We start from the raw sequence: 14,525 nt of genomic DNA, 5'->3' as shown, positions 1-14,525 counted from the left end.
GCAGCAGAACTCTGCAATGACGTCATTCCGTTGCAAAGACGTGCGTCACGTGCACCCCATGCCCCGGATGTGTTTCTGAGCTCTGTGTACTGCAGAGAAGGAGGAGGAGATGCCTCTACCCGTGCAGGTCTTTAACTTTCAGGTAAACCAGTTATTTTAAAAAGTATCCTTTTAAGGCGCGTATTAATGAGATTACACGTGAAAAACCGTATTATGCTGTCAGTCTTGTGGCAACGGAACCCCCAGGTTTGCAGCTAATTAAAAGCATTTAGCTTAATGGCCAGCTAAACTAGGGCCTCAGACTGCTAGTTTGCTAACGTTAGCATTAGCTTGCTGGCTAGGTAAGTCTTTGCCACTTGTTCCAAGTTCGGCTTGCGCGGGTTCCACCACTGTGGCGGCATTTTATTATCCTGCGCTCATTTCTGGCGTTTACGTCTAAAGTACGTGGAAGTGTATTTCATTTACATGTCCGTAACGATGTCCGTAGAGGGCAGTGTGATGGACAGTACAGTTATAGAAATTTAACCATGTAGCCTGTTAGCTGGTAACGTAGCTATTAAGCTAAACGGCTTGCTAAACTTTGCATTTTTTATATACTGCTCTACTGTTACACTGTCCATTTTTTATTTAAAAATATGTGTTGACTTTGCTTGCTTGGATTAATGACCTGACAATTATGTGGCTTGCTAATTAATGGTAAGTACATTGCGAGCGCCCTTGATAATTGATTTAGCTAACGGCATACAAGTATTCATCAGTACCGCTACAGCTAGCCAACTTGAAACCTAACTTTATGTCTGATGAAATGAGCTGTACAGTTAGCAAGCCTTATATAGCTAGACAGCATGCTAATGGCATGCTGGCTATTTACCTAGTAGCTACCTAACCGGAGACAAAAACGTATAATTGTTTGGTTCATCACATTTACAGTTAGCTAGGTAATCTTACTCTGAAAAATGTAACTAAGCTAACGTGAACTAGCTACCTGGCCGGTCGACTGTCCAGTGCGAGACGGGGTGGGTAGATGGGCTACGTTAGCAAGCGGATGTGATTGTTTACCGCAGTGCGTTGCTACACTTCCATGTCTTCGTGCTCTCTGAAGATTGTGTATTAGCTGGTTAGCTACTGCTGTACAATCCCTAAACATTTCATTCAATATAGCTAAATGGTCATGGACAATGAAATGTTGGGACTTTCGGTGACGCGCGTGCAGAAATAACAACGATTGGTTAATTACGGACACATCAACACTAAAGCACTAGAGAACTGCAATTCAAATCAGCAGTCTGATAGCGAAGCACCATTTCCAGGTTACTAAACTGTTGCAGTTCCTTCATTTGGAGTAGTTGCCTGTGAGCGTAATCACTGTAAATGCCCTGACTGATCCCTGGTAGCTAGGTATGCTAGCTAGGTAAAACCACGGGCTGCGATTACCAGGGAGGCCATGTGTTCTTCATTCCACCCGGTTTCTTCCCTGTTGAAGTTGTTGCTCTATTGAGTTCTAGTAACTGAACTTTTGTTCCAACTGTGCCAGGAATATGTAGAACAAAGGTGTCAGAACCTGGTCCCGGAGGGCCCTATTGTCTGCTGGTTTTTGGTGTGTTTCAGTAGCAGCTGTACATTAAAGTTGTTGGTTGCCTAAATGGGCCACACATTTCACCCTTAAGGCATTAATTTGTTGCTGAAATGAAGTGAAACCACAAATAGCTGCAGGCACTTTGGCCCTCCCGGACCTGCATACGATAGCCCTGTTGTTGCGTGTGTGTTGTGGTTTGTCTTGGTGCTTTGTAATATCGAGTGCGGATGGAGACTTGTCCCTGATGTCCTTCCTGCAGGAGATATTAGGGTCAGGGCATGGGGGCGGGACAGAGCAGGGTCAGGACAGGGTGAGTGACAGCTCTGGATCCAGCTCAGCCTCCTCCACAGGGACAGATCGTTCCCTCTCCTCCCACAGCTGCGGGGCGGACTCCCTCCCCTTTGTCAGTCAGGAGAGCGCCCCCCCCCTCAGTGTGTCTGCAAGCTTTCTGATCCTGCAGGTAACGCCCCCAATGACAAGGCCTGTAAAACCGTTTCCGTAAGAATTCATCCTCCAAGCTTCAGTGTGTGGAAATATCAGTGGAATAACTTCGAGTAAGTCGGTGGTTTGTTTTTGCACAGGCAGACTCAACGCGTGCTTCAAAAGCCCAGCTTTTGCATGGATTGTTGCTGATTGAAAGCCCAGATCAATCGCTGATGTTGTGTCCTTAACAAAATGCACAACCTCACCTGCGGTTTTCTGTACTGGTGACAACTTTTTTAAAAATCGTCATGCAATTAAATCATTTTAAAGTGAACTCGCATTATTTGTGACTACCATAAGGAATTTGCATCATCTTACTGTTCCTGGTGGTGGATCTTCCATCAAAGACACTGGACTTGTTTCTTTTGGTGTTTGCTTGTATTCAGAGTCAGAGTTGTGCACACACTGTCCACACTCACTGATGTTTCAGATCATCTGGAGCACAGGTGTCAAACTCCAATCCTGGAGTTAAACCTGCAGACGCTGCGGCCCCCCAGGACTGGAGTTAAACCTGCTTGGGCCACAGTGTCTGCTGGTTTTCTCGGCACAAGTGTTTCAGTAAAGTCATTGATTAGTTAAATCTGCACGACTTGTTCTCAAGGCCATAACAGGCAGTCGAACAAAAAGAAACCGAAAAAAACCCGCAGGCCTTTCGGCCCCCTTGGGGTTGAGTTTGACAGCCCTGATCTGGAGCGCTCAGCCCATTCCCAGGGCCGACCGAACCCCGTCCCGGGTCCGACCGAACCCCTTTCCTGTGTGTTTTTCGGCAGGGGGCTGCGGAGCCCATGCAGATAGACGCAGACCCTCAGGAAGACCAGCAGAATGCCCCCGATGTCAACTACCTGGTGGAAAACCCCACGCTGGTACGAACCCCCGCTCTGGGTCTGGGTGGATTCACTCCGTCTGCTTGTGTTTCCAGTTGTTTTAATGAGGATATATATTTATTCTCTCTGTTTTAATTGAGAGTTTGATTGTGTTTCTCCCCTTGCACTTGTTGTGTTGTGTGGCACGTTCAGCTCGACTGTTGTCTTGATGTGAGTTGTATTGTTGTGTCTGAAACCCCCTGCATGCTATCCTGGTCTTTCTTGGGCCTCACCTGGTTAAATGAAGGTAAATGAATAATAAATAAGAAAACCGGGTGCTGGCTGGTCATTCTGAGGTGCTCTCTTCCCCAGGATCTGGAGCAGTACGCGTCCAGCTACAGCGGTCTGATGAGAATGGAGCGGCTGCAGTTTATCGCAGACCACTGTCCCCCGCTCAGAGTAGAGGCCCTCAAGATGGCGCTGTCCTTCGTCCAAAGAACCTTCAACGTCGACGTCTACGAAGAGATCCACCGCAAACTCACTGAAGCCACCAGGTACAGCGCCCCCTCCTGGCACCCCACTGCGCTCCTCCGCGTGGCCTTGTCACCGGGCCCACCGTTTATGTGCCTGTATTTATGTGGGAATAACAGCCTGATACGCTGTATGCTTGGGTTGTGTGACATGAGAGTCAGAGAGTGTGTCTGTGTCTGTGAGCATGTGCATGCATACAGGTGTGTGTGTACATGCATACAGGTGTGCGTGTGCATGCATACAGGTGTGTGTGTACATGCATACAGGTGTGCGTGTACATGCATACAGGTGTGCGTGTGCATGCATACAGGTGTGCGTGTGTGTGCATGCATACAGGTGTGCGTGTGCATGCATACAGGTGTGCGTGTGTGTGCATGCATACAGGTGTGCGTGTGTGTGTGCATGCATACAGGTGTGCGTGTGCATGCATACAGGTGTGCGTGTGTGTGTGCATGCATACAGGTGTGCATGTGCGTGTGCATGCATACAGGTGTGCGTGTGCATGCATACAGGTGTGCATGTGCGTGTGCATGCATACAGGTGTGCGTGTGCATGTGCGTGTGCATGCATACAGGTGTGCGTGTGTGTGCATGCATACAGGTGTGCGTGTGCATGTGCGTGTGCATGCATACAGGTGTGTGTGTGCGTGTGCATGCATACAGGTGTGCATGTGCGTGTGCATGCATACAGGTGTGCGTGTGCGTGTGCATGCATACAGGTGTGTGTGTGCATGCGTACAGGTGTTGGTGTGGATACATTACTGTTCATCTGGGGGGATGTGTGCTTTGGTATGTAAGTGCTGGCCCAGTGTGTTTATGCATCTGCCCGTACGTCCGTTTGTCCGTCCATCCATCCAGGGAAGTCCAGGGGGTGCCGGACGCCGTCCCTGAGGGTGGGGCGGAGCCCCCCGCCCTGGACACAGCGTGGGCGGAGTCCACCCGAAAAAAAGCCCTGCTGAAGCTGGAGAAACTGGACACTGACCTGAAGAACTACAAGGGCAACTCCATAAAAGAGAGTATCAGGTGTGTGACCCAGCCTACTGTGGGGTGAGGGGTTATGCTGGGTCGTATGGGAGGTGGGGGGGGGGGGGGGGGGGGGAGGGCGAGGCGTGTGGAGGCAGTGTCTCCATACGTTCCATGCTTGTGTGAGAACTCTCCTTTCAGAATAACTTTCTCAGAGTGGCATGCTCTGGATAGGGTCCCATGGGGTCGGGTTGAAGGTCATGAAAATGCTTGGATATTGCAGAGTGAATATTCCGGGTGCTTGATTTCCGCTTTTGTATTGCACTACCTTACGTTACATGACATTTATTTGGCAGACGCTTTTATCCAAAATATTTAAATTTAAATGTTTAATAAATGGTATTTATTATTCTTACATATACTGTACTACATGTTGTGAAGCATGCAGTCTTCTGGATTAACTGGGGTGCTGTGTTTTGGCGGGATTATCAAGCACTGAAACGGCCATAATGAAAATATTCTCTGATATTAAAAGCGTTCATTTTCAAAATTCAGAAAATGATCTTTGAAGGCACGTTAAAAAAACGGCCTCTAATGCCAAAAGGGGGTTTTCTCATTCCGGAACCTTCCCTGACGCCAGAAGCGTATTTCTCCTTCCTGTCCCAGGCGGGGCCACGATGACCTAGGAGACCATTATCTAGACTGTGGTGACCTCAGCAACGCCCTCAAGTGTTATTCCAGAGCCCGAGACTACTGCACCAGCGCCAAGCATGTCATCAACATGTGTCTTAATGTGATCAAGGTACGCCCGCCATGTCATCAACATGTGTCTTAATGTAATCAAGGTACGCCCGCCATGTCATCAACATGTGTCTTAATGTAATCAAGGTACGCCCCCCCGCGCCGCTCAGTCTGAGCCTCGCCCCCGCTGCAGCTGAACTGCTGTCCCATGCGTAGTGCAGGACCGCGTTTAAACAGAATACTTCATTTAAAGGGGATGTTCGCTTTCTGGGTTTTGACGGAGGCCAATGTTTGGCCAGAATGTGAAAATTGAGTAAACTGCTCTGCTGGTTTTACTGTGTGAGGTGTGAGGTGTGGATTTTTCCGTTATTAGAGGGAGCGCTTTAACATTTTGCTTTTGTTCTGAAGGTTAGCGTTTACCTCCAGAACTGGTCGCACGTACTGAGCTACGTCAGCAAGGCAGAGTCCACTCCAGAGATCGCAGAGGTAGGTGTGGCTCCCGGAGGACCCCTATGTCCCCGGCTGAAGAGGGGAGTTTAGAAGTGTTTGCAGAGGCTAAATACATTTACACTATACTGAAGAGATATATTTACACTGTGCTGAAGAGACATATTTACACAGTGCTTAAGAGAAATATTTACACTGTGCTAAAGAGAAATATTTACACTGTGCTGAAGAGAAATATTTACACTGTGCTGAAGAGAAATATTTACACTGCTTAAGAGAAATATTTACACTGTGCTGAAGAGAAATATTTACACTGTGCTTAAGAGAAATATTTACACTGTGCTGAAGAGAAATATTTACACTGTGCTGAAGAGAAATATTTACACTGCTTAAGAGAAATATTTACCCTGTGCTGAAGAGAAATATTTACACTGTGCTTAAGAGAAATATTTACACTGTGCTGAAGAGAAATATTTACACTGTGCGTAAGAGAAATATTTACACTGTGCTTAAGAGAAATATTTACACTGTGCTTAAGAGAAATATTTACACTGTGCTGAAGAGAAATATTTACACTGTGCTTAAGAGAAATATTTACACTGTGCTGAAGAGAAATATTTACACTGTGCGTAAGAGAAATATTTACACTGTGCTTAAGAGAAATATTTACACAGTGCTTAAGAGAAATATTTACACTGTGCTTAAGAGAAATATTTACACTGTGCTGAAGAGAAATATTTACACTGTGATGGAGAAAGAGTCACTCTGCTTGGAGGAATATGCATTTCTGTGTTTAGCTTTGTTCTCTTTCTCACTGTAGCAAAGAGGGGAACGAGACAGTCAAAACCAAGCAGTCCTCACCAAACTAAAATGTGCTGCAGGTCAGTAACGTTGATTCCACTCGTTTTTCTAAAGAGTGTTTCGGATCAGGCTGTTGCTCTGCTTGCTCCCTCTCTTTCTCTCTCCCATTACTCTTTCTCTTCCTTTGTACTTTTTTTTGTGGAGGAGAAACATGAGGTTTAAAAGGAGTTCCTCCCTCGCCACATCCCTAACGCTGTCCCCTCTCTCTGTGTCCAGGTCTGGCAGAACTCGCCTCTCGAAAGTACAAACAGGCCGCAAAGTGCTTCCTGCTCGCCTCCTTCGACCACTGCGACTTCCCTGAGGTGAGCACTACAGCAGGCCCCCGCACGCTGCCCTAGGGCCCCCGCACACTGCCCCAGGGCCCCCGCACACTGCCCCAGGGCCCCCGCACGCTGCCCCAGGGCCCCCGCACGCTGCCCCAGGGCCCCCGCACTCTGCTCTAGGGCCCCCGCACACTGCCCCAGGGCCCCCGCACGCTGCCCCAGGGCCCCCGCACACTGCCCCAGGGCCCCCGCACTCTGCCCCAGGGCCCCCGCACGCTGCCCCAGGGCCCCCGCACACTGCCCCAGGGCCCCCGCACGCTGCCCCAGGGCCCCCGCACACTGCCCTAGGGCCCCCGCACGCTGCCCCAGGGCCCCCGCACGCTGCCCCAGGGCCCCCGCACTCTGCTCTAGGGCCCCCGCACGCTGCCCCAGGGCCCCCGCACTCTGCTCTAGGGCCCCCGCACGCTGCCCCAGGGCCCCCGCACACTGCCCCAGGGCCCCCGCACGCTGCCCCAGGGCCCCCGCACACTGCCCCAGGGCCCCCACACGCTGCCCCAGGGCCCCCGCACACTGCCCCAGGGCCCCCGCACACTGCCCCAGGGCCCCCGCACGCTGCCCCAGGGCCCCCGCACACTGCCCCAGGGCCCCCGCACGCTGCCCCAGGGCCCCCGCACGCTGCCCTAGGGCCCCCGTATGGAGCTACAGGGCCCTTGTATGGAGCTACAGGGCCCTTGTATGGAGCCACAGGGCCCTTGTATGGAGCCACAGGGCCCTTGTATGGAGCCCCAGGGCCCTTGTATGGAGCCACAGGGCCCCCGTATGGAGCCACAGGGCCCCCGTATGCTGCCCTGGGGCCGTTTGGGGCGGGGCTTACCCCAGAACGAGGCGGCGTTTTCCTGACGCTGCTCTGTCGTTGCGTCCCCAGCTTCTCTCCCCGAGCAACGTGGCGGTGTACGGGGGGATGTGCGCGCTCGCCACCTTCGACAGACAGGAGCTGCAGCGAAACGTCATTTCCAGCAGGTGAGCCCGGCGACCGGCAAACGCACTGGCACTGATACGCGCAGGCAGGAGCGGGAGCGGGGGTGGGCATGAGCGGGTAACACCGGTGAGGAAGGTGCAGGAGTGGGCATGAGTGGGCATGAGTGGGTAACACCGGTGATGAAGGAGCCGTTGGTGTTGTTGGTGAGGGATGCACTTTGGATTGAGGTGATTGAGGTGATGGAGGTGATGGAGGTGAGGGAGGTGATGGAGGTGATTGAGGTGAGGGAGGTGATGGAGGTGATGGAGGTGATTGAGGTGATGGAGGTGAGGGAGGTGATGGAGGTGATGGAGGTGAGGGAGGTGATGGAGGTGATTGAGTAATGCCGTCTCTCTCTTTTCTCCCCCTCTCAGCTCCTTTAAGTTATTTTTGGAGCTGGAGCCTCAGGTGCGGGACATTATCTTCAAGTTTTACGAGTCTAAATACGCGTCCTGTCTGAAGATGCTGGATGACATGAAGGTGAGATGAACTGGGCTCATTTTTCTGTTAGTGTTAAAGGACACTGCCACAGTCTGTTCTCATTTATTAATTTCATAAATGGGTCAACCTGCTAATTGTACTGATGAAGTTGATTGGCTAATTTAAGGTTCATAAGTAGATTGATCAGTGGATTAACTGGCTGATACCTTTTAGATTAAATGTAAGATAAGTAGATTTTTTGTTATTAGTACATTAATATTAGCAATTTGATTACTAGATTTCATGATTAATCTGTAGATTAATTTGTTAATGAATTAATGCGATCAGATATTAATTATATACTTATTTATAGACATTATTGATTAGTGTAGATTAATTGGATTGGTTAACTGTTAAGATGTGTTTATACAGTTTATAGATAATTTGACTGAGAACGAGTAGGTTGATTTGTTGTGTAAATGAGTTATTCCCTTTGGCTGTATTTTTGTATGTGTCCGCTTGTGTTTATATGTGGATTCACTGCCCCCTCTTTCCCTCTCAGGATAACCTCCTCCTCGACATGTACCTGGCACCTCACGTCCGAACACTGTACACGCAAATCAGGAACAGAGCCCTAATTCAGGTGAGCCCCTAATTCAGCTGAGCCCCTAATTCAGGTGAGCGAGTTGCACGCAGCTGAGTGTGAGATTATCCTGCTGTCTTTAACCCTCTGAAGAGCAGGGTTTTTTTTTTTTTATTGTTTTTTTTTTTTTCCTGAAGTCAGTGTTCTAGAACTCTCCTGCTGTCAGTCACCAGCAGTGATTGTGACATCAGCGTCAGAATGTTCAGTTAAGAGCACTCTAATCACAGTCCTAAGGCCTGCTGTCTCTGCCTGGCTCCGCCCACAGTACTTCAGCCCGTACGTATCGGCCGACATGAACAAGATGGCGGCGGCGTTCAACACCACGGTGGCGGCGCTGGAGGACGAGCTGACGCAGCTGATCCTGGAGGGGCTGATCAATGCACGGATCGACTCCCACAGCAAGGCAGGGCCCAGCGCCGCCTCCTACTGCTCCTCCATCACCTCCCCTCCTGCTCTCTCCCACAGCAAGGCAGGGCTCAGCACCTCCTCCTACTCCTCCTCCATCACCTCCCCTCCTGCTCTCTCCCACAGCAAGGCAGGGCTCAGCACCTCCTACTGCTCCTCCTCCATCACCCTCCCTCCTGCTCTTGCTCAAAAACACATCTTCTCCTAGTCCCTAAAATTAAATTTAAATTGTGTGTGTGTGTGTGTGTGAGCGCGCCTGTCCATGTGTGTGTGTGTGAGCACGCCTGAGTGTGTGTGTGTGTGTGAGCGCGCCCGTGTGTGTGTGTGTGTGTGTGTGTGAGCACGCCTGAGTGTGTGTGTGTGTGTGTGTGAGCGCGCCTGCCTGCGTGTGTGTGTGTGTGTGTGTGTGTGAGCGCGCCTGCGTGTGTGTGTGTGAGCGTGTGTGAGAGCGCGCCTGCGTTTGTGTGTGTGTGTGTGTGAGCGCGCCTGCGTGTGTGTGTGTGAGAGCGCGCCTGCGTGTGTGTGTGTGTGAGCGTGCCTGCCTGCGTGTGTGTGTGTGTGTGTGTGAGCGCGCCTGCGTGTGTGTGTGTGTGTGTGTGTGAGCGCGCCTGCGTGTGTGTGTGTGTGTGTGTGAGCGTGCCTGCCTGTGTGTGTGTGTGGTGCTATAATTTAATGTAGGCCACAGCAGTGGCTCGAGAGACAAGCTTGGTGACTCTAAATTGGGGAGGAACCAAAATCTGGTTGATTTTTCCAGCCCCCGCCCCCTTTTCAGTGCTGGAGTGCTGCTGTCTCCTGACGTATGCCCCCCCCCCCCCCAGATCCTGTACGCCAGAGATGTGGATCAGAGGAGCACCACGTTTGAGAAGTCGCTGCAGATGGGGAAAGAGTTTCAGAGACGAGCCAAGGCCATGATCCTGAGGGCCGCGGTGCTGCGGAACCAGGTGCATGTCAAGGTAACGCCCCACACCCCCTCACCCCCCCCCCCCCCCCCCCCCCTAACCCCTCTCGCTCCCCCCCCACACAACCCCTCACCCCCACTCGCCCCCCCCCCCCAGTCAGTGAACTGACTATACGTGAAATCCATAGTGGCCAAGATGGACCTGAATAGATGTAATTCTGACTTTGCTTTTTTTTCCCCCGCTCCCCCCCCCCCCCGTTCCAGTCCCCACCGAGAGAAGGCAGCCAGGGGGAGCTCACTCCCGCCAACAGCCAAACGCGAATGAGCACCAACATGTGAGCGCCCACCGCCCCCCACCCACACGCACATTCACCCCCCCCCCCCCCCCCAGCGGAGAGCGGAAGGCAAGCCTGTCTGGGGCTGTCGGAACTCGCTCGGACCCCCCCCCACCCCGACCTCCGACCCCACTCCCAACCATCCACCCTCCCCCATGAACAGATCAAATTACCAACATAAAGACTGTATTTAAGAGGGAAGATGCCTGTTCTGTGTGTCAAGGACAAAGGAAAGCCTCTCAAATATTTCTGAAATGGAAAAAGAAAGTTTAAAAAAAAGAAAATGCAATACAGCACTTGAGCTGTCCGTGCCCGAGCGGCTGGGGAAGAGGACGCGCTGTCTCTGCGTCTCCTGGAGGAAAACAGCGAACGAACGGCCCCACGAGGAAAGGTCTCAGAACTCACCTCAACAGGACACTTTGTTTTTCTTCTTTTTTTTGGTTTTAAAATAAACACACGCGTAAAAAGTTATGGAATCGACAGGATTTTTTATTTTCTGCTCCATCTCAAGGTTGCGCTTTCAGCGGAAAGCCTGCGGAGTTCTCTCGTCCCCGTGTCCCAGCTGTTTGTATAAGGGCATATTTAACGAAGCCTTCCAAATAAAACGTCTGTCTCTTAGGCTTCCTGTCCTTTCCTGTGTCTCATGCACAAGTAAGACTTGCGCCGGAAAAGCCTTCTGGGAAACGGTGTTTTAGGAGGATGTATTCTGCACACATTGGTGTTTCTGTCATTGCTGCAATGATGTGGCAACATCAGTTTGTTCATGGGAATTAATTTCTGTGTAAAATCTAATTCCAGGACAGGGCATCTGTAGCTAGGATTCACAGTTTGGTTGAACTTGCCTGAGGGAAGTGGATGTGGCACACATGATGGCTTTGCAGATTTGCTCCACAACGTGGGTATGAATGTGCTTTAGGGCTCGCGCAGAATCAGCTTCCATTTGCAGTCAAACTGACAAAGCACTTTACTAAGCCCTTGGGTTAGGTTGTGGGTGTACTTCATTATGAGTGATTATTCCTATTGTAGCGGGTGTTTATACTTCGTTATGAGTGATTATTCCTAGTGTAGCGGGTGTTTATACATCATTATGAGTGATTATTCCTAGTGTAGCGGGTGTTTATACTTCATTATGAGTGATTATTCCTAGTGTAGCGGGTGTTTATACATCATTGAGTGATTATTCCTAGTGTAGTGGGTGTTTATACATCATTATGAGTGATTATTCCTAGTGTAGCGCGTGTTTATACTTCATTATGAGTGGATTATTCCTAGTCTAGCTGGTGTTTATACTTCATTATGAGTGATTATTGCTAGTGTAGCGGGTGTTTATACTTCATTATGAGTGATTATTCCTATTGTAGCGGGTGTTTATACATCATTATGAGTGATTATTGCTAATGTAGCGGGTGTTTATACTTCATTATGAGTGATTATTCCTAGTGTAGCAGGTGTTTATACATCATTATGAGTGATCATTCCTAGTGTAGTGGGTGTTTATACTTCATTATGAGTGATTATTCCTAGTGTAGCGGGTGTTTATACATCGTTATGAGTGATCATTGCTAGTGTACCATGGTAAAACGCTTTTCAGCCCTGTGTTGACGTACTTCTGAAGTTCCCTGTGCTGTGTTTGCCAGCCAGTGACGTGGAGCCTGGCGTTTCGTCTGAGTGCCAGCTGGGTAAGTGAAGTTCTCTGACTGAGAGACTGCCCGTAACATTGCTCCGGGGGGGGCGGTGGTGGGGGGCTGTTACAGCCAGGCCTGTCCTCCACACGCACCGTGCTGCAGAGCAGAGCACCTGGAGTGTGAGGGAGGAGCAGAGCTGGGGGGCTCCAGCACTGCGTACAGCGCCCCCTACAGGCCACAAGAGCTCAAAACCCCCCAGCTCTCACGCTCTGTCTGCTCTGGGCCCAGAGAGGTAAGGAGACTTCCCAACGGCCAACCTTTCTCTTTTATTAGATCTGGGTCTGCAGCTCTCATGTTTGGTGTATTTATGAGCAAACATACAGGCATCAGAGGCTTTCCATATACCTCTGAGCACATCTTTTCAGCAGCACTCTTTATAGCACATTCAGCACTTCTATAATTGCATTTATTCAGCATGTAAGAAAACACGGGACTGCTTAGACGATGTCACAGAGACGGCATAAAGTGGTTTTAATGGAGAATTGATAAACCCAAATGTGTTAATTTATTCATGCTAATCTACCCTTTGTTATGATCTTGTAAACTCCACTGTCATGTTAACAATTCACACTTTGCTAAGTGTGGCATACCCCCATCCGTGGGGCGGTGGGACGATGGGCCTCTCTTTCACGCAAGGACAGCCATACACATCCGCACAGGCACGTCCGTTTAAATGGGGGACTGTATTGCAAGGCTAGAATTCTACCCCTTGTCCTTTTTTAAAAAATTATTTTCTCTCTTTTTTTAAAAAAATGATCCTCTCACCACTGTGGAAAAGAATGTCAGAAATGTGGTGACTTACTCCCAGAATCCCAGATCTTCAGTGAAATTAATTTCAGCATATGCACACAATTGGTTATTTTCCAAAGGAAGCCTGTGGAGCATTAAGTTGCCCTCCAGTCTAACCTGATACATGTGTGTTGTCAATTCACACTGATGTTTTTTTGGCAGTGCTCTATTGGGTGAGGTTAGCAAAAAATGCTACTCTCTCACAAATCACTAAAACTTAATTTTTTGGTACGAAAAGGAAACCTTCCCAGTGTTGGGATGTCTTTCACCGGCGGGGTCAAAGGGCGTTTCCCTGGGAGACGGTGCGCTACGTGCTGTTATGGAGGCTTAACGTGCGAGTGAAAGGCGGGAGAAAGGAAGAGAAAAAGAAGGGATGACACTGGGGAAGAGAGGCTGTCTCTTTTTCACTGAGCAGTAAATTATTCCCTGAAAGGATCCTTTTCTGAATCTGGTGTGAATCTGAGTCTTATTCATCCCTCCCCAAAGAGCCGACTCATAGAAGCTCAAACAAAAAGAGCAGCTGAGAATACTGCTTATGAACTGGCACTGTGTTAGGGGTCACACTCAGGCACTGTGTTAGGGGTTACACTCAGGCACTGTGTTAGGGGTTACACTCAGGCACTGTGTTAGGGGTTACACACAGGCACTGTGTTAGGGGTTACACTCAGGCACTGTGTTAGGGGTTACACTCAGGCACTGTGTTAGGGGTTACACACAGGCACTGTGTTAGGGGTTACACTCAGGCACTGTGTTAGACACAGGCACTGTGTTAGGGGTTACACACAGGCACCCCGAAAATGCTCCTCCACACCCCCCACCTGCCGCCCACCCCACTGCAGGTGGACGGCTTCACTGGGTGGCATATACAAGTGGAGAAAATGGGCTGGTTATTACGAAGTATAGTAGTGCGGTCCCGTAATGTATCCAGTACTTAATTATGGGGACTTAATCCACGGTAAATATAGCCAAGCTTTTTTTCCCCCCCCTATATTTATTTAATGTTAGTCATTACACAATTTTTCACGTTTCCCTTTTTCAGAAATGATCTTGAGTCATAATCCTGATCACTTCTGTTTCCACAGACTGGCGGCCGTTCGGGTACCCTGAAAATCCCGCAAACGTAAAATCGAACGCTGACGGAAAAGGACGGCGGGGCATGTGAAACAAGAAAACTACCCACAAACCCCGAGGCGAGAGTGTGCAGTATGTTGTGGCTTTCACACGACGTTCCCAGACTGTCCTACTCCGCACGGATAATTTAACACCGGGAGCGTATTCAGGGAATGCTGTTCCGTGTCCTGGAGGTTGACTAAGTTTTCTTTTAACAACCATCCAACAGCCGTGTGAACACAAAGCAGTCTACCATTTGAACCTACATGCCAGACTGGCAGCCAGCGTAGGGCAGCATACTCTTAAAAGTTTGAGAGAAAGGGGCCGGTTTAACATCCAAGTCCCACCGCTCCCTGTGCTAATTCACTCGTTGGCCAGCTGAACATCGCTCTAAAGGTTTTGCAGCATTTTGTCAGGAAAAGATGTTTACAGTGCTGCGTGTCCCCAACTCGGCAGATAATTTGCTAATACAGACATGATGGGTAGTGAATACGTGTGGCCAAGCCATGAGAATAAATGGGGTAGTGATGAACTGTTGCATTGGCTGACATTATT

At 49.7% G+C, this 14,525-nt stretch overlaps 1 protein-coding gene and 1 long non-coding RNA gene across 5 annotated transcripts; both read left to right on the top strand.

Moving 5' to 3' along the window:
* Window positions 1-21: 21 nt before the first annotated feature.
* Window positions 22-10,429, top strand: LOC118216043 (COP9 signalosome complex subunit 1). 4 transcript variants are annotated; one of them, XM_035397048.1, is made up of 15 exons: window positions 66-142; window positions 1,836-2,036; window positions 2,830-2,922; window positions 3,235-3,416; window positions 4,251-4,415; window positions 5,022-5,157; window positions 5,505-5,582; window positions 6,364-6,424; window positions 6,621-6,706; window positions 7,593-7,687; window positions 8,060-8,165; window positions 8,668-8,748; window positions 9,014-9,217; window positions 9,972-10,106; window positions 10,316-10,429. In XM_035397048.1, exons 1-15 carry the CDS (start codon window positions 110-112, stop codon window positions 10,388-10,390), a joined length of 1,731 nt encoding a protein of 576 aa, XP_035252939.1. In that variant the 5' UTR covers window positions 66-109; the 3' UTR covers window positions 10,391-10,429. The 4 variants fall into 4 exon arrangements, with proteins under 4 accessions (XP_035252943.1, XP_035252942.1, XP_035252939.1 ...); XM_035397050.1 differs by having other exon boundaries at window positions 70-142; window positions 9,014-9,151; XM_035397052.1 differs by lacking the exon at window positions 1,836-2,036 and having other exon boundaries at window positions 22-142; window positions 9,014-9,151.
* Window positions 10,430-12,136: 1,707 nt separating this feature from the next.
* LOC118216365 lies at window positions 12,137-14,508 on the top strand. The gene is made up of 2 exons (XR_004763003.1): window positions 12,137-12,303; window positions 13,943-14,508. It is a non-coding gene; the product is annotated as an uncharacterized LOC118216365 (long non-coding RNA).
* The last annotated feature ends 17 nt before the right edge of the window (window positions 14,509-14,525 follow it).

The sequence above is a fragment of the Anguilla anguilla genome, chromosome 17, assembly GCF_013347855.1.
Source record: "Anguilla anguilla isolate fAngAng1 chromosome 17, fAngAng1.pri, whole genome shotgun sequence".
NCBI classification, from domain to species: Eukaryota; Metazoa; Chordata; class Actinopteri; order Anguilliformes; family Anguillidae; genus Anguilla; species Anguilla anguilla.
This window is presented reverse-complemented; position numbering and strand designations above follow the sequence as displayed.

What these genes read in the sequence shown, in the direction of transcription:
- LOC118216043 (XM_035397048.1), top strand. Translation starts at nt 110, where the DNA reads ATGCCTCTACCCGTGCAGGTCTTTAACTTTCAG. An exon ending in TGTGTCTTAATGTGATCAAG is followed by an intron (nt 5,158 to 5,504) that starts GTACGCCCGCCA and finishes TTTGTTCTGAAG; the next exon opens with GTTAGCGTTTACCTCCAGAA. An exon ending in CCACTCCAGAGATCGCAGAG is followed by an intron (nt 5,583 to 6,363) that starts GTAGGTGTGGCT and finishes TTCTCACTGTAG; the next exon opens with CAAAGAGGGGAACGAGACAG.